At 41.2% G+C, this 23,018-nt stretch overlaps 1 protein-coding gene across 9 annotated transcripts in view; it reads left to right on the top strand.

The window, feature by feature from the left end:
- The window catches only part of DDX60 (DExD/H-box helicase 60), a 124,496-nt gene that overhangs the window by 29,779 nt on the left and 71,699 nt on the right, over window positions 1-23,018 (top strand). For 8 of the 9 annotated variants that reach the window (XR_012332330.1, XR_012332327.1, XR_012332328.1 and 5 more), the window contains exons 14-24: window positions 3,481-3,733; window positions 5,791-5,957; window positions 6,504-6,662; window positions 8,274-8,423; window positions 10,690-10,809; window positions 11,914-12,009; window positions 15,060-15,175; window positions 16,012-16,154; window positions 16,254-16,363; window positions 21,285-21,389; window positions 21,937-22,065. Coding sequence is in view for 5 of the 9 variants with exons in the window: in XM_019932335.3 (XP_019787894.2) it covers window positions 3,481-3,733; window positions 5,791-5,957; window positions 6,504-6,662; window positions 8,274-8,423; window positions 10,690-10,809; window positions 11,914-12,009; window positions 15,060-15,175; window positions 16,012-16,154; window positions 16,254-16,363; window positions 21,285-21,389; window positions 21,937-22,065 (1,548 nt within the window). In the remaining 4 variants the exon portion in view is untranslated. The remainder of the gene's footprint in view (window positions 1-3,480; window positions 3,734-5,790; window positions 5,958-6,503; window positions 6,663-8,273; window positions 8,424-10,689; window positions 10,810-11,913; window positions 12,010-15,059; window positions 15,176-16,011; window positions 16,155-16,253; window positions 16,364-21,284; window positions 21,390-21,936; window positions 22,066-23,018) is intronic. The other variant, XM_073805701.1, reaches the window with a different exon arrangement.

Genomic DNA, 23,018 nt, shown 5'->3' with positions numbered 1-23,018 from the left:
TTTTTCTCTAAGATCAGGAACAAGACAAGGATGCCAGTCTCACCACTTATATTCAACATAGGACTGGAAGTTTTAGCCAGAGCAGTTAGGCAAGTAAAAGAAATAAAAGGCATCTACATTGGAAAGGAAGAAGTAACACTGCCTGTTTGCAGATGACATTATATTATATAAAAACCCCACCAAAAAACTGTCAGAACTAATAAATGAATTCAGTAAAGTCACAGGATACAAAATCAATATACAAAAATCTGTTGTGTTTCTATACACTAATGATGAACTATCAGGAGCAGAAATGAAGAAAACAATCCCAATTACAATTGCATCAAAGAGAATAAAATACCTAGGAATAAATTTAACCAAGGAGGTTACAGTACATTGAAAACTACAAGACAGTGATGAAAGAAATTGAAGAGGATACAAATAAATGGAAAGATATTCTGCGCTCATGGATTGGAAGAAAGAATATTGTTAAAATGTCCTCACTGCCCAGTGCAATCTATAGATTTAATGCAATCCCTATCAAAATTCCAATGACATTTTCCACAGAAATAGAACAAACAATCCTAAAATTTGTATGGAGCCATAAAACACCCTGAATAGCCAAAACAATCTTCAGGAAAAAGAACAAATCTACAGGCATCACACTCTCTGATTTCAAGCTATATTACAAAGTTATAGTAATCAAAACAGTATGGTATTGGCATAAAAACAGGTACATGGGTCAATGGAACAGAATAGAGAGCCCAGAAATAAACTCAAGCGTGTATGGTCAATTAATTTATGACAAAGGAGGTAAGAATATACAATGGAGAAAAGACAGCCTCTTCAATAAATGGTGTTGGGAAACCTGGACAGCTACATGCAAAAAAACGAGGCTTGGAACCCTATCTTATACTATACACAAGAATTAACTCAAGATGGATCAAAGACTTCAAGACCTGAAACTGTAAAAGTCCTAGAAGAAAACATAAGCCATAAGCTCCTTAACATTGGTCTTGGTGATGATTTTTTGGATTTGACACCAATGGCAAAGGTAACAAAAGCAAAAATTGACAAGTGAGATTGTATCAAACTAAGAAGATTCTTCGTAGCAGAGGAAACCATCAAAGAAATGAATAGGCAACTAACTACAAAATGGGAGAAAATATTTGCAAATCATATATTTGATAAGGGGTTACTATCTAAAATATACAAAAAACTCATACAACTCAATAGCAAAAAATAGAACAATCTGATTAAAAAGTAGGCAGAGTAACTAAATGGATATTTTTCCAAAGAAGACATGCAGATGGCTAACAGGCACATGAGAAGATGCTCAACGTCACTAGTCATAGGGGAAATCAAATCAAAACTACAATGAGATATCGACTCACACCTGTCAGAATGGCCATCATTAAAAGGGCAAGAAACAACAAGTGTTGGCCAGGATGTGGAGAAAAGGGAGCCCTTGTGCACTGTTGGTGGAAATGTAAATTGGTGCAGCCACTATGGAAAATGGTATATTTCCTCCAAATATTAAAAATAAAACTACTGTATAGTCCTGCATTCCCATTTCTGGTATTTATCCAAGAAAAGAAAACAGGATGTAGAAGAGATCTCTGCACTCCCATGTTCATTACAGTATTATTCACAGCAGCCAAGATACGGAAACAATGTAAGCATCCAGCAAGGGATGAATGGATAAAGAAGACGTGGTCTGTATATATATTGGAATATTATTCAGTTACAAGGAGGAAATTCTGCCATTTGTGACAGCGCGGTTGAACCTAGAGGTGCTAAGTGATGTAGGTCAGACAGACAAGGCAGATACTGTGTGGTGTAACTTACACGTGGAATCCAAAAGAAAAAAAAGGTCAAACTCATAGAAACAGAGAGGAGAAACATGGTGACTAGAGTGGATAACCCTACATCATATCATTGAATTTGCTAAGAGAGTAGATTTTAAATATTCTCCCCTCCCTCCTCCCCCAAAAGATAAATATGTGAGTTGATGAGTGGGTTAATTAACTCAGTGGGGAGAACCCTTCCACAATGTACATGTATATCAAGCCACCGTGATGTACACTTTCAATATCCTACAATTTTTCAATTATACCTAAAGTTAAAAAAATATTTGAGCAGACATGAGGACTTTTGCTTTAATAGTCAACAAGCCACCTCAGGCCCAGCTTGGTGGTCTTTGTTTTTCTCCTCATGGTGACAACCTCCTTTTTATTTTCACAGCCAATTTGATCTTTAGTGAGACCATCCAATTACAACTATTCCTTTTTTATTTACTGAAAAGCTTCTTTTATATAGTTTTTTTTTTTTTCGAGACAGGTTATAAAATAGAAAGTTGGCAAAAATTCTGATTACCTAGTGTAAGGTATAAAGACTGAAAAAAGTTTCATGTTTTTTTTATCTTCTACATTATTGGAAATTCAGTAAATTATCTCGTGGAGATTAAACAACCTCAGCACAGTGTAAATGTGCTCTTCCAGCAACACTTCAAGCTAAAACAAACACATTGTACCTGGCAAAGAGCCAGGGCTTGTTCTTGTCCTAACTGAGACAGAACCATGCCGAGTTATCCCAGGACAGGACAGTACATTTGGGAAGTTGAAACATTGGAGAAGCTCCACTGATTCAAATTAAATACTGAGAAAGTGATGACAATGAAAATTGACTTCATTAAAGGCAAAGTTTAGATATGAGTTTCATGACTAAGCAGAATAATGGAAGGTTTGTCAGTGTTCTCTTATGGATACAACAGTTCTCTAATTTTCTTTGCACATTAATAAGTAGGTAAAAGTGTAGTAGAAGTGGGTCTATATTGTGTGTAAGTTGGTTTGGAAATGCTTGTCTAGACAGAGCAAACCGGTTTATTTATGATGTTCCTTCCTACCTGCCCCTTCCTCATTCACCCATAAAAGAGGATGAACTTGTGCTATGCTTGGGACACACCGACAACTATTGCACATTCCTGTCTCATGACAAGGAAAATCACAACTGCATTGTGTGTGACGAGCATTTGATAGAGAGACGTCCGGGCAGGGGAGGAATACGTACTCAGGCTGGGAGAGTTGAGCAAGGCTTTGTGGAAGAAATATCTAGAAGCACAAGTTGGGGTAGAGAGGTGACCATAGGGAATGAAAGAGGAAAACCAATTCCCGAGAGATCAGGAGACAGAAAAACCAGGGTCCTGGTGTTTCTGATTGTATTACAGTTACTCTTCAATTTATAACCTACACCACTTAGAAATCTAGAAAAATTATCTGCACAGAGGCGTTATAGTCATTAAGTTGGATTGTCCAAAGATTTCAATTCACAGAGGCTTCAGTGTTAAGAAACAGACACTGAAATGAAGATTGTGCCTTGTCAAGAATGGGATGACGTTCAAAATAATCAATATACACTTAAAACTATTGTCTCATTCATGCAATGGCATCTTGGACTATTTCCAACTTGTTTTATGACATGTTTCCTTCTTTTTTGGGGCAGGAGACCAAGGCTGAAAAAATTACTAGAGAGAATAAGGAGAGGCTGTTTGCCAAGGAAGAAGAAAAAGAAGAGAAAAAATGGAATGTTCTGTCCTTTTCTATTGAGGAGGAAATGAAAGAGAATTTAAACTCTGGAATAAAGAACCTAGAAGATTTTTTGAAATCATGTAAAAGTAGCCCAGTGAAATTTCGAGTTGAAATGGTGGGGATTACTGCCTGCTTGAGAGCGTGGAAAGAGCATTGCCGTGGTGAAGGTATGTGGCTGTGAGTGCCTGTTGATTTGTTTGTTTGAATACATTGGAAAAGAATAAAAATCTAATGATGATAACTGTTATTTATTAACTGGAAGTCTGTGTTAGAAGGCTTAGGGAAGCCTTAGATGCATTATCTGATTTTGTCCTTGGAGAAGTCCTCTCAGTACTACTACCTCTATTTTATCAATGAGCAATGAAGTCTCAAAGGGGGCCCCAGTAGCAAAGATACAGCACATTCATAAGCAAATTCAAATCAATTCCTTATCACTTACATGTGGGATCTAAAATATGACACTAATGAACTTACCTACGAAACAGAAACAGACATGCAGACATAGAGATCAGACTTGTGGTTGCCAAGGAGAGGGGGAGGGAAGGATTGGGAGTTTGGGATTAGCAGATGCAAACTAGTACATATAGGATGGATAAACAACAAGGTCCTACTGTAGAGCACAGGGAGCTATTGGAAAAGAATATGAAAAAGAATGTGTGTGTATAACTGAATCACTTTGCTGTATAGCAGAAATTAACACAACAATGTAAGTCAACTACACTCCAATAAAAAAATTCAAATCAATTCCCAGTCAGAGTTTACAAACAACCACTTAGAGAGTTGTGGGCCTCGTTAAGGGGACCCACAGATGGCGAGGTCCCAGGGAGAGTCTGTCATTCATCTCTGAGATCTGAAGCGCGAGCATTTTCTTTCTGGGCAGAACTCGGCTCATGTTCGCCTGGCATGCTGAGTTCTTCCAGAAGTTGCTGTGGTTTCCATGTGCTCTACTTTACAACTGCTACAATAGATAGTAGAAAAGAAAAGAAGAGGCAGGAAGAGGCAGGTAAGAGAGAAACATGGCTGGATAGAGACGTGTAGGTTGATGGCAGGTGAAATGATGAGGGGCCAGTATGCCTCCAAACTGACAGTACTTCCGAGTACACCTCATTGACCGGTCTGTCTTGGTCGTCTCCACACTTGAATCCGTTGAACATGGGGTCACTGGGGGTTCTTCTCCCCCCTACCCCGTCATTCTACAAACTTCAATCTGCCCCTGCAACGACAGACTTCGCTGAGGATTTCATCCCAGGGAGAAGCATAAGACTTGGCCTCTGTGGGTCTCTCTAAGATGTTGTGTCAGGATTTGCAGTTGCCCTGAGAGAGATCAGGATTAACAGTGGCTTAAATTTCTTTTGTAGCCTGTATAGCATCAGCATGTGTTTGGTAATATTTGTTAAATAGATAAAATGTAGGTTGATTGGAAGAAAGGGCGAATCAAAACTGCCCTAACATGTGAAGTATGAAAAGACCAGCCGTGAGGGGGACTAGAAAGGATGTAAGTGACTATAAAGAAATGGACAGGGATTAGCAAGGTTTGGATCTGGTAGGTGTAACAGACTGAATTTAAAGGCTCCAGTGATTACACCAGATACTTATCTCTGGTCACCATTAGGGTTCAATAAATGTTGCCAAGTTTTTTTTTTTTTTTTTTTGCGGTACGCAGGCTTCTCACTGTTGTGGCCTCTCCCGTTGTGGAGCACAGGCTCCAGACGCGCAGGCTCAGCGGCCATGGCTCATGGGCCCAGCCGCTCCGCGGCATGTGGGATCTTCCCGGACCGGGGCATGAACCCGCGTCCCCTGCATCGGCAGGCGGACTCTCAACCACTGCGCCACCAGGGAAGCCCAAGTTTTTAACCAGATATTTAGACTCATCTGGACATTTTTCTTTGAACATAGTAGAGAAGACATGGAAAGATTTGTATTCGTTAGAACTTAGACCAACTTGGGCTTTAGTGATCTTATTTCTATTATGAGCTACAAGATTGTCCTTTTTCCCCCAACACTTACAGAGCTACATCTCAGTTATCCACAGAGATGTCGGAATGTGTTTAGTTGCACTTTCATTTTATTGAGTTTTCTGTATTCCAAAACCTCCATTAATGCTAAGTAAGACAATGAATTTAATTGGGTCAGGTTGATAGCCTGAGTGAATAATCTTGGACAATCAAACATTTATTATTTTTGATGGCCTTTATAACAGTTTTGCTGTTTATTCTTTACCAAGGTGAAACCACAAAAGATTTAAGTATAGCTGTTCAAATGATGAAAAGGATCTACTCCGTGATGGAAAAATACCCAGAACTTTTGCAAGAGGCAGATCGGCAACTCATAGCCAGATGCCTTAGGCACTTAGGATTTGAGGAGTTGGCAAGTACTTTGCATCCAGCGCAGGTAATGTTTTCAGAATAGCTCCATTCTAGTAGAGTAATTATTAGGTGCACCTCAAGTGTCTTATAAGCACAGTTACCTGGGTTTTTTTTTTTTCACTGAAAATATTTACTCCAAGTTCATAATCATTATTAGTAATCCAGCTCCCCCAACTTGAAGTAACCTAGAATTAGAAAATTTTACAAAAGCTTCTCTGGACAAAAATGCCAGATAGTCTCTGCAGACCCTTAAAACTAATCCTGTGTTTAATTCTAGCAAAACATTTAAAAACTATATTGCGACTGTTCAGTTGTCTTGATATCAGGTTGTAGCTCAAGTGCCGTGATGGATAATCTGAAGATCTTGATGTGTGCTATTTACTCTTAGTTAAGATAATGATTTAGGTGGTAAGAGATTTCTTCAATGAATATTGCAAACTTTGAAAGATGGTAAAATGCTTTTCTTGTAAAAATTAGTTTTCAGTTATTTTATTTTAAAAAATATTTTTAATCATTTAAAGGATGTTATAATTTACAGTCACTTTCAAAATGGGCTTGTAAACTCCTATAGGTCACAGAAAATGACATGAAGGAGAAGAAGAAGAATAAATACTCAGTTGGCATTGGGCCGGCTCGGTTTCAGCTGCAGTACATGGGCCAGTATTTGGTACGAGATGAGAGGAAAGATCCAGACCCCAGAGTCCAGGACTTTATTCCTGACACCTGGCAGGTAATGACTGGATGAAAGAAACATTTTTGTATTTCATTATTAAATCTGATCTCAGGAGCTTCTCATGATTCCACCCAGCACATTTGGCATGAAGTTCTTCATGTTGAGTCATCTTATTTAAAATTGTCATGGGAAATGTCAAATGTAGACTTTTTCCCATTTAAAGAAAGTGAATTTCTCATATCATCCACTTTTCATAAATAGACCATTTTCTTGGAGGTACTCTGATGGATTCACATGTATATATTTGAAGTTCTGTCTTTGTCATCCGACTGTATCATTATGGAGGCTTCCCTGTGTCTGCAGGATATCCTATGTAAATATAGAGATGTGACAGAGACATTCAAGGAGTTTAAACAGTAGAGACAGTTGTTTACATATTTACAGCCTGTACCCGTGACCATAGTAGCTACTTTTCTGTAAATAAGTGTAAAATTAATATTGATGGCTAGAAAATTAGGAATAAAAGGGTGCGTTTCTGCATTGATTCAACCTTATAGAATCGCCTCGAACCTTATCAGTTAAACATGTTTGGCTATGAAAATGCCATTTCAGAGGTTCAGTCTAACAGACGGTCTTATCAGAATCTGACTTTATCGTCCTTGTGTTGATGATGCTGGAGTGCCTCAGAAACTCCCTGCCTGCTGTTCTGGGGCAGGGGGACCAGGTCCTTCCTTCCTGAAGTGCAGAACAGGAAGCAGCTAAGGACCCTCCAGGTATCTACGCCCGCCTCCGCTGCACTTCTTCTGATGTCGCCTTTGCTCTGAGGTGCGGCCCAGAGTGGACCAGGATTCAGAGAGTGTGCAGGATGGGGCTTTGGGGGGCTTTTCCATCTTCTGCCCATCACACAGGCTAATGATCCTTTCACTAGTCCTCATTTTGATGAATAAAAGCATAGGCTAAAGGGATGAGAGTCTGGTTTTTTTTTTTTGTTTGTTTTGGCGGTACGCGGGCCTCTCACTGTTGTGGCCTCTCCCGTTGCGGAGCACAGGCTCCGGACGCGCAGGCTCAGCGGCCATGGCTCACGGGCCCAGCCGCTCTGCGGCATGTGGGATCTTCCCAGACCGGGGCACGCACCCATGTCCCCTGTGTCGGCAGGCGGACTCTCAACCACTGCGCCACCAGGGAAGTCCCGGGAGTCTGTTTTAATGAAGGTCCCACATGCCCTCCAAAGTACAAACTGGCATCCTTCTATTTAGAAAGTACAAGATAAGTAGTAAAATGATTCATCATTGATTTTTTTTTTCTGTTCAGCTACTTTTTCACCCTTACAAAAATACATACTCTTAGATCTTCATTTCTCAGAGCCGTTGTGCACTTAGTCAATGACAAGTAATCAGAAAGAATATCTACCCAAGGACAAGATATTTTGTTCAGACCCTCTCTCCGTTTTTCACACACAAACCCACCTCCAGATGCTCAAAAGCACTGCAATTCTTTCTTCTGGGGGAGGCCGTGAGTTCTTCACAAGTCCCCGTGTATCTTTTGGTGTGTTTTCAACTCGCAGCCACTCCTTTGCGGCTCAGAGAATTATGCTGGAAGTGTCTTAAGGTATTTGTTTTGCTAACGTGCTTCTCGTGGTGCTGATACAACGGTGCTCTGACCCTGCAGCGAGAGCTCTTGGACGTCGTGGACAAGAATGAGTCTGCGGTCATAGTGGCCCCCACGTCCTCAGGGAAGACCTACGCCTCCTACTACTGCATAGAGAAGGTGCTACGGGAGGGCGACGATGGGGTGGTCGTGTACGTGGCCCCCACCAAGGTAGGTCTGGGGGCTGGGGGGTTGTTCAAGTGACTTAAATTTTCTCTTTCACTCCCGAACCTCCTCTTTTAGTTTAATGCACGTAGTCATGTGGTAGATCTAGCTCTCTTTATTTTTTTTCGCCATTTATTTTTTTCCACTTTTTTTGAGATAAAATGGACGTGTAACCTGTTAGTTTCGTGTGTACAACATAATGGTCAATATTTGTATATATTGTTAAATGATCACCCCCGTAATTCTAGTGAACATGAATCATGAATCACCTCACATAGTTATACATTTTTTGTTTCCTTGTGATGAGAACTTTTAAGATCTGCTCTCTTAGAAACTGTCAGGTACACAATACCGTATTGTTAACGATAGTCACTGTTACATCCCCAGACTTATTTATCTTATAACTGGAACTTTGTACCTTTTGACCCCCTTCACCTGTTCTCCCTGCCCTTAGCCCCACCCTAGCCAACCACCAGGCTGTTCTGTTTCCATGCGTCTCACTTTATTTTCTAACCTGCATTTTCTCCTTCCAGTCCGAGAGGCCAAAGTAATACTTCCCTTAGAGCACTGTGAGGCAGAGGTCTGGTCCTGTGATCTTGTCATTCAGCTTTTTGCTCAAACTGAGAGAAGCATCCCGACTATGTCGGGCAATGTTGAGTCTTTAGGAACCCCGCGTTGCCTCTGCTCTTGATGGGATGCATCCTGTCTGCTCTTGGGCGTCAGTGCCTGATGTGTTTCTCATGCCAGGTGGTTTTGCCATATTTCTTTTATGGCTGGAACCACCTAATGCCAAGCTTAAATACAGAAAGTATGATCTTTGTCATTTAGGAGAAAGGCTGATTTACAGGAAGTATAAGTTTGCATATCCTCATTTACAACCCCTTGTTTTTAATGCGATTACTGTTAAGAAAGGCAGATTTACTTGGGATAACTTTGATTCTACAGATTAAAATGAGATCTCACTCCATTTTAGTTCCTAGGAAAATGTGGCGTTGAGTGACGTGGGATCGGGCTCAGAACCAGACTGATCAACATGATTAGTTGAAATTAGCACTTTAGTTTTGATTGTAACTTTTTCGTTTTTCATGGTTACGAAAGCAGTAAGTGTTCATAGCAGGAAATTAATAAAATATATCAAGAAAAATGAAGCTTACTGGAGGTGGAATTGGTAATTCAACACAATACATATTCCTCTTCTAAAAGTTTTAGAACCCAAAGGTTTTAGAAGCCAAATTACTCTTCTAAAAGTTTAAATCCATTTTTATTCCCTCTGACAGTATATGGAAGTATATATATCCTCTTATTTTTTTCCAACATTCCTATGATCTTTAAACATTTTTTGCCGTACTGCTAGGTAAAAATTTCCATCTCATAATAAATCTGCATTTCTGTGATCACTGATTGGGGAGCCTTTCCGTATGATTTCTGGGCAGTGATATTTCTTTAATCATGAACTACTTGTTCATGGCATCTGCCCATTTTCTTTTTCTTGTAGTGGAAGGGCATTGCCTTTTTATTGATTGGCCAGAAGTCTGTATAATAAGTATATTACTTTTTCTCTGTAAAGTATAACCAATATACTTTTGTCATTTTATCTTTTTGCTATATTGCGGTTATATCAATGATATTTTGTTAATATCTTTGTGTAGTCAGATCTATCAGTATTTCCGTTTAGTGTTTCCGAGTGTGCTCAAACATATGAAAATGTCCGCTTTCTAGTATCTCTATGCTTATGTTTTAAAGTTTACATTTTAATCTAGGTGAGACTTTTTTGGGCATAGAGCGTGAAATACAGAGATGTGTATAGGTCTGCACACGCTCAGATTTCGCTGGCCACCACCTGCCTAGTCCGGGGTGTGGGTCCCTGTACACTCGCAGGTAGAGGTCTGGGGATGCCCCCAAATACGAGAACCACACGTCCATCCCGGCTGCCCTCCTTGGCCGTTCTACATAGACTCACGGTTTCTTTCTAAGCCTTGGTGGCCCAGGTATCAGCTGTTTGTTTGTCATGCGTGGGCAGCATTTCCTGCTTTTTCCCTCTGATGAAGCCGGGTTTTCCCATTTTACATTGGGTTGAGGTTATAAGTGAGTTCACGTGTAGTCACAGAGCTCAAAGACAGCCCGTGGGTTAGGCAGATGGTAGGAGAAAGGGGTGATGAAGCTTCCTGCCCTCCCAGCAGTACGTAATTTTAGACAGTGCCTGTCGTTCTCTCTCTGAGGTTTCCCCTGTACTTTATTATGTGATTAATGGATATTTTCCCCTGTCAATCAGGCCCTTGTCAATCAGGTGGCAGCAACTGTTGAGAATCGTTTTAGCAAAAATCTGCCAAACGGTGTATCTCTGTGCGGTGTTTTTACACGGGACTATCGTCATGAGGCTCTAAACTCCCAGGTAGGACATACACTAATTAATGCATTTGTTATTGAATTATATGATAGTATTTAGAAGTCTCTTTCAGTAGGAATGCAGTATCTTGACAAGGGCTTGTAGAAGTAATTTTCTTGAATTTATAAAAGATGAAGTGGCTTTAGAGAAAATTTAACAGTGTTATATTCCAGAGAGTAAGAAATGGAGCTCATCTTTCTCAGGGACACTTAGCTTTTGATTGCAGATTTCAGTTATATTTCATGGCATCATCTTGGTTTATAAGTGGATCGAAAATGATCTGAAGAACCCCATGTTATAAAAACTGACAAACTCATTTCCATTCAGAATAACTGTTTCTTGACCTTTCTTGATGGGAAGGATACTCATCATAATTTCAAACTGTTGTATTTATGGATGGACTTCATGGTGTTAAGTAAATCAGACAGTTTCCCTCCGTATTAAACTCACTGAAAACAGTTACAGCTAAACAGAAAGTGAAAACGTGACTCTAGCACATTGCATGGTAGATGTGAGATGTGACACCCACATCGCCATTTGTAAGAGCACCGCTGCCCAGGGGCAGGGCGTGAGGTCCGACAGAGGCCGGCTGTCGGCCCCTGTGCTGGCCCACTTTCGGCACCCTGGGACTGAGCGGGGCTGCGGCAGAGACACTGGCCATTTCGGCTGCGTGTGGAGTAGCACTGATGGCCGCCATGCGCTCCAGAGTCCAAGCTAGGTGGGCCAACGCGTCACCAGGTGTGTTCTGAAGTTCACCTTCTCCCTCTGCCCCATCCTCTCCCAACTTCCATAGTTGTTCATTTTTAATAAACGGTTTTCAACCTAAACTGAACCTCGGGGTCAGATTTTGAAGGAATAAACCTGCGACAATGAACTCTTCCTATTATTACCGTGAATGCTTATAAATAAGAATTTAAACTTCAAATCTGATATCTTACCATTTTGACCTATAAAAATTGCAGTGTCACAAGATTCAAACGAATATATCATATGCTACTTAATCAGCAGGTCCCTTCAGGAGTTTTAACTCTCTCTTTTATATTCTTAGAACTACATCTGGGTGTAGCAAGTGCTCAAAAGTGTTTGTTTGCACAATGCTTTTGTTTTTAGGTACTTATCACAGTGCCTGCCTGCCTTGAACTTCTGCTGCTAGCTCCGCATCGCCAGGCATGGGTGAAAAGGATCAGATATGTTATATTTGATGAGGTAGGTTTGGTATTATTTCTCTGGGTTGAGTTCCTGGTTGCATAAGCGCCGCACTGAAGACATTTGCTGCTTCGGGGCATTCATCGTCTGCGTGGAGTTTCGGTTGCGGAGGACACTGTCTTTCCCCTGTGAATCACGCCAGTCTTTGGTCTCCGTTTTCCTGTTCTGGCTCAGGACAGGGTATCTGTGTCTGCGGACCTCTGGATGGCAGAGGAGCTGTCTTTGGTGACCACTGTTTCAGAGGAGTAGAACTCACCACCAGGGCATAAGTTTTCCTGGACAGAGATTCCAAAAATCTGATCTTTGCTCTCCAAAGCAAAGAGTTTGGGGCTATAACAATGATGTCAGTTATGTACAGTATCTTGTCAGTCGTGGTCCCAGCAGGAAACAGACGACACACACAAAATGGACGAATTCAAGAACAGCTTTTTGCAAAGGTGTGTGGGCGGGGGGAACTGTGCCATTAGTGCAGTAGCCCAGGGCGAGGAGGTTACCCCTCAGCCTAAAGGGACAAGGAAAGATATAGTCAATGAGACCCACAGGGAGATTGAGTGTGCTGGCCGCTTTGCAAGGGGCAGCTGCCTTAGCCGAGGAGCACACCTGGCTCAGGGTAACCTGCCAGGAAGGCGGCCAATGGCACAAAGACCTCACCCTCATTTCCTTCAGGTCTCTTGCCCAGGCTCTCCTTTGGCCAAAGCCAATGGAACCAGAGAGCATTGGAGCTCTTTTGAAGTAGCCTCTGTGCGTCAGTTTCCCTGGGCAGAGAGAGCAGGATGGAAAATGATGGACGTTTATAGAGCAAATGAAGGATATTGAGAAAGTTTTTACAGCAGAATTAAGAATATTTATTCAAAGAGACTTAAAACATTATAAAAGAATTCTTTTGCTCCAAGGGGTTTTCAGTTTAAAGGGGAAAATGATGATAAGCCTGTATTTCACGTAATTTTTCCTGTTGTAAAGCTTGAAGCTACCAAGCGAGCTGTGCTTTGATTGGTTTGAATCTGACTTACTGTGTTTTTTTTTCCACTCATTCTGTATATGCTACATCCTGAAGGCCTTGAATATTCATATTGAAAAAAAAAATCCAACAGCTTTGTCTTGGCAATCTAGAACCTTGAATTGTACTCTAGTCTCAAAGCTTTGAAATGCTGTGACATGGGGTACCTCAGTTTCCCCAATTTTATGTCAGGGTAAAGCCGACGGGCTGGTGTATTATCTGACTAGGGCAAAGCCAAATGGGCAGGGGAAGTTTTTTCTTTTTTTTAATTGTCTGGCTCTGATGGTACGTTCTTTCCAGTTGATTGCCAGGTGTCATAGTTTAATCTGTTTAAAGGAGACCATATTTGAGAATCTTCCCTAAATCTAGTTCCATTTGCTTTATTTGGTCAAAGGACATTCGTTAATTCAGCAAATATATAGGAAGTATCTCCACAATGCCAGGCACTGTTGGTGCTGGGAATGCCCAGGGTAAGTCACAGAATCATTGGAAAAAAGGGGATAGACAGCTACGCCTACCCATGACGGTGGCAGCCCGCATCGGTGTGTATGGTGACGAGATGGATCAGTGTGACCCCACTGTGGTGATGGCAGGGAGACAGCAGGGGGACGGCTCTGCGGTGGCTGGTCAGAAAGTCTTCCCATGGGGCGACATTGAACCGAACTCTGCAAGTTCAAAAGGGGGTAAGAGCAGAAGGAACAATATATTTGGAAGCTCCGGGGTAGGAAAGATGTGGTCAGGGAACAAAGCAAAGTTCAGTGTGTCTGGAGGAAAGTGAGGGCAGGATGGGAGAGAGGCTTGAATGAAGCTGGAGAGGCAGGTGGGGGGCGGTTACTCCCAGCACAACATATACGCCCTGTTCAGGAGTTTGTATTTTGTTCCACATGCAATGGGAAGATATTGAAGAAATTTAATTGTGGACATGGCCTGATGGAATTCATCCTTGAGACGTATCTGTTGGCTGTGATGTGAAGTGTTCAGGGGATGGCCTGGGAAGCTAGGAGGGTGGCCAGGAGGGTATCGTGATTGACTTGGGGGCCGTGGACATGGAGAAAATACTTAGATGTGAAAGACATTTTGGAAAGTAAGATAAAGAGGAATTATTGATGGATTGGTTATGGGAATTAAAAGAATTCGTGTCAAGATTTTCTCTTGCCTGAATTTGCCAATATTTACGTAAACTTGGCATGGTTGATTAAAGGTAATTGGAGACCATGTATGATGATTCAGGTTTCCCTGTCTTATTTTCATTCGCTGATTTTAAATCAACTGAAAAATTATTTAATTTATTTAAAGTAAACTAAAACAAACAAAAGCAGTTCACCCGTTTCTCCCATGCCCACCTGTTACAAGTACCTATTTGTTCTCTATGTCTTTGAGCTTGTTTTTTTGTGTGTGGGTTTTTTTTTTTTAAGATTTCACATGTGAGATCATTATTTGTCTTTTTATGTCTGATTTGTTGATTTATTTCACTTAGCGTAATGCCCTTGAGGTCCTTCCATGTTGTCACAAATGGGAAGATTTCATTCTTTTTTATGGCTGAATAATATTCCATTCTGCATATACATACCACAATTTCTTTATCCACTCATCCTTCAGTGGACACTTAGATTGCTTCATGTCTTGGCTGTTATACATAGTGCTGCAATTAACATGGGGAATGCTTATATCTTTTGGTATATCTTTTGGTATTCTTTGGATAAATACCCCGAAGTGGAATTGCTGGATCATACGGTAACTCTATTTTTAGGTTTTTGAGGAACCTCCATACTGTTTTCCGCAGTGGCTGCACCAGTTTACATTCCCACCAACAGTGCACAAGCGTTCTCTTTTCTCCACATTCTTGCCAACACTTGTTATTTGTGTTCTTTTTGATGGTGGCCGTTCTGACAGAGGCGAGTGATATCTCATGTGGTTTTGATTTTCATTTCTCGATGACTGGTGATGTTGAGCATCTTTTCATGTGCCTGTTGGCCATCTGTTTGTTTTCTTTGGAAAAATATCTCTTCAGACCTTCTGCTCATTTTTAATGGAGAATTTTTGTCTTTAATAGGTCCACTGTCTTGGTGGAGAAATTGGAGCAGAAGTCTGGGAGCATCTCCTTGTCATGATCCGCTGTCCCTTCCTGGCCCTTTCTGCTACCATTAGCAACCCGGAGCATCTCACCGAGTAGGCATTAGCTTCTAGTCCGGATACAATGCTTATCTATTTTGAATGTTTGAATGTCATGCTTTCTATCTGGGTTCTGGAGAGTTTCATAACTTTCTGGTGAATTTATTACCTTATCTCTGGATATTCAAGGAACAGAGTCACCCCTCCTGGCAGGTGCTGAGCAAGCCCACACTCTATAAAGGAAAATCAAGGGTTCTCCCAGCTGGATCTGCAGCTGACTAGGAAATTTCCCCCATATCTCAAAAAAGGTTCACCGGAAGTTATCGATTTATGTTTCTTTTTCTTTGTCCTTTACCAAGAAATAAAATTAAAATGGTATAATGACATGCTCTGCCATGGACCTTGAGATTTCTTACGTTGTCCCACTTTGTAGATGTTTAGAAAGATAGTGAAGCCTTATTAGTTGAAAACCCCATATTATTTATCCACGGGGCTAGATTTTTGCCCACTAACAACAACAATTATAGCAAAGACTCCTATTTGCCAGGTGCTGTTCTAAGTGCTTTGCATATGTTAATTTATTTTAAATGGCCAACAACCCTTATGATTTATTATTTTCATTACTACTGTTAGATAGTCTTTTCCATACTGCTATTATTATTTCCATTTTAAATGTGGAAAATGAGGCCCAGAGAGATTTTGTGATCCAACCAAGAGCTTCAGCCCATGGTAAGGAGGCTGGGATTCGATCTTAGGTCATCTGGCTCCAGGGCCTATTCCCTTAAGTAATTTTTAAGGCACATAAAATTTTCTTTATTTAAAGTACTTTAAAATCCTTTCACAGGAAGTGGTTCCATGTTCTGCCTAAATAATATGTAATTTAAAATTTTAAGGTGGCTACGATCCATAAAACAGTACTGGAAACAAACAGACAGTATGATAGAAAAAAATACTGCTTCTTCAAGAAATGCCGGCTGCCGCGCCAGTTCTCACCAAGACTACTTACTGAGGAAGCAGTCGTATAAAGTGAGACTTGGTATGTTTGACATATTCATAGGAATTTTATCTTTTCCTTTCAAGTTATTCCAGCCATTGTGTGTTCATTCATTTGGAAATCCTTGCTCTTCATTTCCAGTGCTCTATGCAGAGAGATACAATGATTTAGAGAAGCACATATGTTCAGTAAACAATCATGACATCTCCTTTGACCATTTTCACCCGTGCGCTGCGCTGACCGTGGATCATGTGAGTGATGGTTCCGCCATGTTTGTTCTGAGCCACATCGGTGGTTTGTATCATATTGCAAAGCTGCCTGGGCGACACTCATCAGAATTACAGAATCGATGCTCTGTAACAGATATTGAACCTGAGTTTTAAGAGTAACAAGAATAACTTCATAGTTTTCATCTGCTCCTCAGTGGTGTCTACATCTGCAAAGCTTAAGAATGACTGAACATCTTAACCTGAAGTTTTTTGGAGTCGATTTTCTTTATTCTTTGCCCATTTTCCTTCTTCTCAGCACCTGTGTCCCATCTGTCCACCTTCAAGGACACTAACTCTTCTCTTAATGCAGCTACAACTGTGTGTGGACAGTACCTTGTACGTGTGAGAATCTGATTGCTGTGAATTAGGTCAAACAAGGAAAAGACACTTTTCACTAACATAGCAATCACATGACTTTTTGGTAGTGAATCAGTAAGGTGGAGGTCTTCAGGGGACCTCATGTGGCGCACTGGGGTTTGAGTGGGGGAAGGTTTCTTAATTTTTCTTGCATATTATTTTTCCTCTTTCCTTCTATTCTCAGGAATGGCCCATTAAAGCTCTGGTTGCCTCTCAAGGTGATAATTAAGCAATAGTTTGCCTTCCTTCCAAGACTGGATAAGTTAAATATACTCTAAATTCTGTTGTCAGATGAGCCTTCTAAATGGACAGTTTTTCAGGCACATGGAGGTTTCTTTATTTAAGATATTTGATGTCACACGGAGTAGTTCCATGTTCTGCCTAAATAGTCATCTGGATCAGAAAGCTAATTTAGATAAATAATTAGTAAGGATAATTCTTATCCTGCCGAGCCTCTAGTGGCTTTTCTTTGGAACCGGCAAAAGGCACAGCTCCTTAGCTAGGCTTCCCAGGTCTTCTGGGAACTGGCCCCAAGTCCTTTCTGTTCATCCACTTGATGGATTTTACCTGGAAGCCCTCGTGATTTATATATAAACTGGAGTGTTTCAGCACAGATGCAAAGTGCCCGTTGTCCAGACTCTGTTCATCTTTGATGATTCTTCTAATGGGAAACCTGTCCAGAATCCTCTGTGACTTCCTTAGCTGGATGGAGTCTTCTCTCCGTAGCACCTTGTCTATATTTTTCTTGTATGACAACAGTTATGGCCAGCTTGCTGCTGAAGTTCTTTACATGCTTGTCTTCTTACTAGACTAAGTCCTTGAGGACAGAATTTGTGTCCTTGTAGTTTGTAACTAACTGCTATGTATATAAAATTAAAATGTATATTACACAAATATAGCCAACCCAAATGGAGCACTTACTTTGGGTTCTAAGAATTTTACGTATTTTGTCTCTTTTAACCATCACCATTTTAGGATACATGCTGTATTGATATTCCCATTTGGCAAGTGAGGAAGGTGGGGCAGAGAGAACTTGTACCACTGAGGAAGGGGTGGGGCTGGGATGCAGTCTCAGATAGACCGATTCCAGAGCCTGCAGTCGTATCACTGTATTCTGGACAATCTGGTGGACAAATGCCTGGGTGAGGGAGTGAGTGAGAATCACTTTATAGCCTTTGGGCTGTGATGCAGTAGCTTCTAAAAGCAACGGAATGAATCCTAGCGATGGTAATTTTCCAACAGGATTTTATTCTGGAACTTTCTCTTTTGTGTGGCAGTGGCTCTATTTACACTCTAAAGAAAACTAAAATGTGGACAAAATTCCTGTGACCTAACTCACATCCCCAAACTAGAATAGTGATGATAACCCAAAAATTGATAACAAGACTCCTTTCTGGGTCTTCCTCTCCTTTTCTCTTCTCTTTCCACGTTATTTCCTGGTGTTTTTAAGTAGCGTAGTATTTTCACAGTCACTTGTTGTGTTTAGATGGTTCAGGGAAGGTTGTCTTTAAACAGCAGTGAGCACGGTGGTTGGGAGAACTTGGCGAGGTGGGCATTTTGGTCCAAGTGCCTTTCCTCTATCTCAGTACCTATTAATGAATCAACTGGGAAGCTGCTCCAGCTTCTGTAACCCCACGTGACCTCTGCAAACGTCACGCTGCTGCCTGAGTTTCCTTCAGGCTCCTGGACATTGGCAATAGGAACGGGGCTTGGACAGTGTTAAATATGTATTTTGGCAGCTGTGTGTATGGGATGTTTCCTAAAGCATCAGTGGTAGAAAAGCAAGTCGGCCTTTCTGAACAAGGAGATGCTTCCTGATCTTGTGTAGTAGACCTCAGAGTGATGTGCGAGAGTGGGTGGCGTGGAAAAGTGTAATGAACTGTGGCAACATAAAGAGTAGTGCCGTCCCCCTTGGGCTTCCGCTCTGTAGCTCTGTCACAAGGGTGGTCCCAGAAGGGAGGGGGGCAGGATGAGTGAGGTGAGGGAGTGCCCACCTTCACATGAGACTCGTTTCTGGCAGAGTGGAGAGTTATCCGGCCCCCCAGGGACAGCTGCAGGCTGCCGGGGGTGGGGTGGGCTGACGGTGTCAGCCCCAGCAAGTGTGGGAGGAGCCGAGCCACTGGTCTTTTTCGCCTGCACGTGGAGCAGTGCTTCCGTCACCTGCGAGGTTGGGGACGATGTGATTTGCCCAAACAACATCGTGAGTAATGCTGTGTGTTCATAAATGAAGGAGGGTGTGAATCTGTGACCTTTTATGTCTCTTCCTTTTACACCTGGGCTGGCTCAGTTTTTTACCAGCTCGTAAGTTATCGTATCGTGAAGACCAGCTGAAGGGAATGCCCAGCTTGTAGCCACCGAGTCCTGAAATTGATTGAAAACATTAAGACCTGTAGGTTGGTCATTCATCAGTCACAGTGAGAGTTGAGGCATCGATCACGTGCCAGGCGGTTTACTAGGCCTATGCCACGTATTACGTAACTTAATTCTGACAACAAATCCGTGGCAAAGGCAGAATTGCCCTCCATGGTAGAAATAAGGACACGCAGGCTTTTTAAAAGCTTAAAAGCCCTAAGAAATCATAAAAATTCTCGTGACCAAAACAGAAGATTTGTGTCTTAAAAATTATGATAGTTCCTGGATTTATTTTATTTAGGCAAAATAATTTGCCACTTTTAAGTAGTAATAATAAGAGAAGAAAATGCTAACATTCCAAAATAACATATTCATGTACTATTTGGCAAAATGTAGTTTTTTCTGTTCAGTCAGTTCAGTGCTCAGACTCAGATGCTGAACAGTGATTCCAGGAAATCACCTGCATCCTGTAGATTTTTACAAGCCTCCTTCAAAGCCTGGTTGATTATTTTAATTGAAATACGTTTGACATAAAACCTTGTATAAGTTTAAGGGGTGCAGCATGTTGATTTGATATATTTATTTTGCAGTGTGTCTGCCACCTGTGTCAAGTCTGAGTCTTCATCCCTTTTTTTTCTTTAACATCTTTTACTTTTTAAAATTTATTTATTTATTTTTGGCTGCGTCAAGTCTTCGTTGCTGCGCGCAGGCTTTCTCTAGTTGTGGCAAGCGTGGGCTACTGTTCGTTGTGGTGCGCGGGCTCTTCATTGCAGTGGCTTCTCTTGTCGCGGAACACGGGCTCTAGGCGTGCGGGCTCAGTAATTGTGGTGCACGGGCTCAGTAGTTGTGGCTCGTGGGCTCTAGGGCGCAAGCTCAGTAGTTGTGGCGCACGGGCTTAATTGCTCCACGGTATGTGTCACCTTCTCGGACCAGGGATAGAACCCATGGCCCCTGCATTGTCAGGCGTATTCTTAACCACTGAGCCACCAGGGAAGCCCCGCATCCCTTTTTTGTGGTGGGACAATTAAGATCTAGTCTCTTAGCATGTTTGGTGTTCATAATACAGCTTTGTTTTCTGTAATCACCATACTGGGCATTAGCTCTTCAAGACTTATTTATCTACTAGTTTAAAAAGGTTTAAAAAACCTGTACTGATGTATTTATCTTGTTTGCTTTTAGCACAGTCTGTAAGGTGGCAGGACAGATATTTTGATCCTATATTGTAGATGAGGAACTGGCATTTAGAGGTGGAATTAGAACTAGACCTTCTGATTCAAACTTGATTGCACTTTCCATCCTACTAAACAATTTTTTTCAGCTGTATTGTTTGGGGTGGCTTTTTTTAGCCCAGAACTTCCAAACCTGAGTTTCATAACTTAGTAGCTGTTTACGAAAACAAGTTTCTTATTGTCAAATAATTTTGGAGAAATCTGGATACTGTAGCCCCTTCTTGGAGATTTAACATTTCCAGTGAGAGCCCTTGAGGAAGCCTATTCCTAGAATAAAACCCCCCTGTCCTCAACTTTTCTTTTGAAGAAAACCTGCCAGCGTCTCAGGGATCATAGTTTCACAGGCAGTGGATTCGTAGCAACAGTGGTTGAATCCAGTAGCATTTACTGCAGTAAAGGGTTTTGGAGAACAGGAATTTTTAATTTATATTTTAAAATATTTGTGGAAAAATAATGACGTGGATATCCAGAAGGCTTAGCAGAACCAAGTCAGTAACCTGGGGAGAAGTTTCCTTGAGTGTCGTGAAGGTGACCTTCAAGTTATCATAGGACTTGAGAAAATCAGATTTGCCCCTTTTAGCCTGGCTTGGTGCTCAAAAGCCAGGAATCATATTCATAATTAAATCAGTTCCACTTCCAGTTACAGGGTGGAGGCTGTGTGTTCTTGTCGAAACTGAGTCCACAGATCTTTGAGCCTCCCAGCCCTCATAAGAGAATTGGCTCAGCTGAAACCTCTTAGGAAATATAAAAACCTTTCGGTGGGCTTTTGAGTTTTTTTCTCTCTTGGTAAATCAGGGACACTCTCGGTTAGTATTTTGTTTGCGCTGAGCCATTACTGAGCATGTTAGATCAGTGCTGTTTTCAGTGTCTTTGGGTTCATGATAATGAGTGATGCTGAGGCAGAGGATGGAACGTCAGATGGAATAGAAGGAATATTAAATTTTTCAATTTTATTTTAAACATAGATTGAAAAGTTTGGATTCCCTTCTGATCTTACCTTTTCGCCTCGAGAAATGATCCAGCTTTATGATACCATGTTTGAATTCTGGGAAGGTTGGCCCAGGGCTCAGGTAAATAGTAATTCTGCAATTATTTTGAATTGATTGAAGTGGATGGTACCTGCTGCTCACAAAGACAAGCTCTCACTCTTTCTAATCACTTGCATCTGATCTTTGAAAGTTACCTGTGGACTCTTTGCAAAATAAGGTCGCCCCTTCTCTAGACAGCCTTCCTCCTGACGGTCTGTGTTTTCCTGTAACTGGGCGGAATGCCCCTGAACTCCTGAGCAGGCTTCCTCTTTCACTTTCTGTGATAGGACAATCCTTTCATCTCCCCTCCTATGTGCTGGGTCCTGGGTTTCTGTTCCTGCCTTTCTCTCTTCTCGCGCCCCTCCCTTCTCTCTGTCCATCTTTGTTCATCTCCTGTTTGGTTTTGCTGCACATTCTGCCTTAAGAGTTCACCATCCTATTAGGTTTACACACCAGAAATGTTGGGGAGATAGAAGTTCATCCTCTACTCTCAAGACGCTTGTAATTCTGTTAGTGAGACATATTGCTGAGAAACACTTTTGGATTTTCTTGCATGATTTTATTGAATTTTGTGGTATTCCTTTTCAAGGAGTTGTGTCCGGAGGAATTCGTTCATTTTAAGAATAAAATAGTCATTCGAAAGGTGGATGCTAGAAAGTATGAAGAGAGCTTAAAGGCAGAACTGACGGGCTGGGTGAAGAGCGGTCACGTCCAGGAGGTAATTATCACACATGTTTTCGGTGAAGCACCTCTGTGTTCTTGTCCCCTTGAGTTGTGCTGTGCAGTCATTACTATTTTCTGGCTTTCTTTAATCTTCAGCTTCCATTGTAGGATTTTCAGTTGAGCACGAAGTCCAGTGATTCTGAGATAGACTAGAGAGAGAGAAAGGACCTATGTCCTTGTCTTGTCCTCTGTCCCCGCCCTGGCGTGTGCTCCACGTTCTGAGGGATGAGGACAGAGGGGCCCTTTCCTGGTCATGATGCTCGGGAATCACAGTGACAGCAGCTGAGGAGAGCTTTTCATCCCTTTATCTCTTTTTCATCTGGAAAGTTTTTTTTTCTTTTATGATTTTTATTTTAATTTGTAGGAACTATTTTTGTATTACAACCTTAGTCCGGGGTCGTATGAGTTACGAATATTTGTTTTAAGTAAGTTGCTGGTCTTTTTATTTTGGAGTTTGCTCTGTTGTCACATATTAAGGTTTCTGATTTTGGGGGTGTGACATATATTAGAGTTTTCTCAGGTGAGTTTTTCCCATTCTATTTTAACTAACCTCCTGCTCCTATATAATTATATTTTATTCCACTTATTTTGTCAAGAAAAACCTTTAAAATGTATTTGTAAGTGATACGTGATATAGAGAGAAACTTATATCATGTATATATATGTTACATGATGTAGAGAGAAACTGATTTACCCCACCTCCTGCCATGTAGTGGAACCAGCATCATTTACCAAATGACCTCTTCCTGACTGATTTGTGTTGCCTTAAAAAGTTGCATGTTAAATTGCACGGGCGCATGTGCGTGGGTATTACTGTTTATCTTTTTGTTCTCTCGTATATGATATATAAATGTTGATTTATATATTTCTTTGATGGTTCTTTTGCAGTGTTTTATTTTATACTTTCATTATTTTTGTTTTTGTTACATAGTCTATTAAAGAACCACA

The sequence above is a fragment of the Tursiops truncatus genome, chromosome 6 (assembly GCF_011762595.2).
Source record: "Tursiops truncatus isolate mTurTru1 chromosome 6, mTurTru1.mat.Y, whole genome shotgun sequence".
NCBI classification, from domain to species: domain Eukaryota; kingdom Metazoa; phylum Chordata; class Mammalia; order Artiodactyla; family Delphinidae; genus Tursiops; species Tursiops truncatus.
The sequence above is the reverse complement of the archived record's forward strand: the minus strand, read 5'-3'. Positions and strand labels throughout refer to the sequence as shown.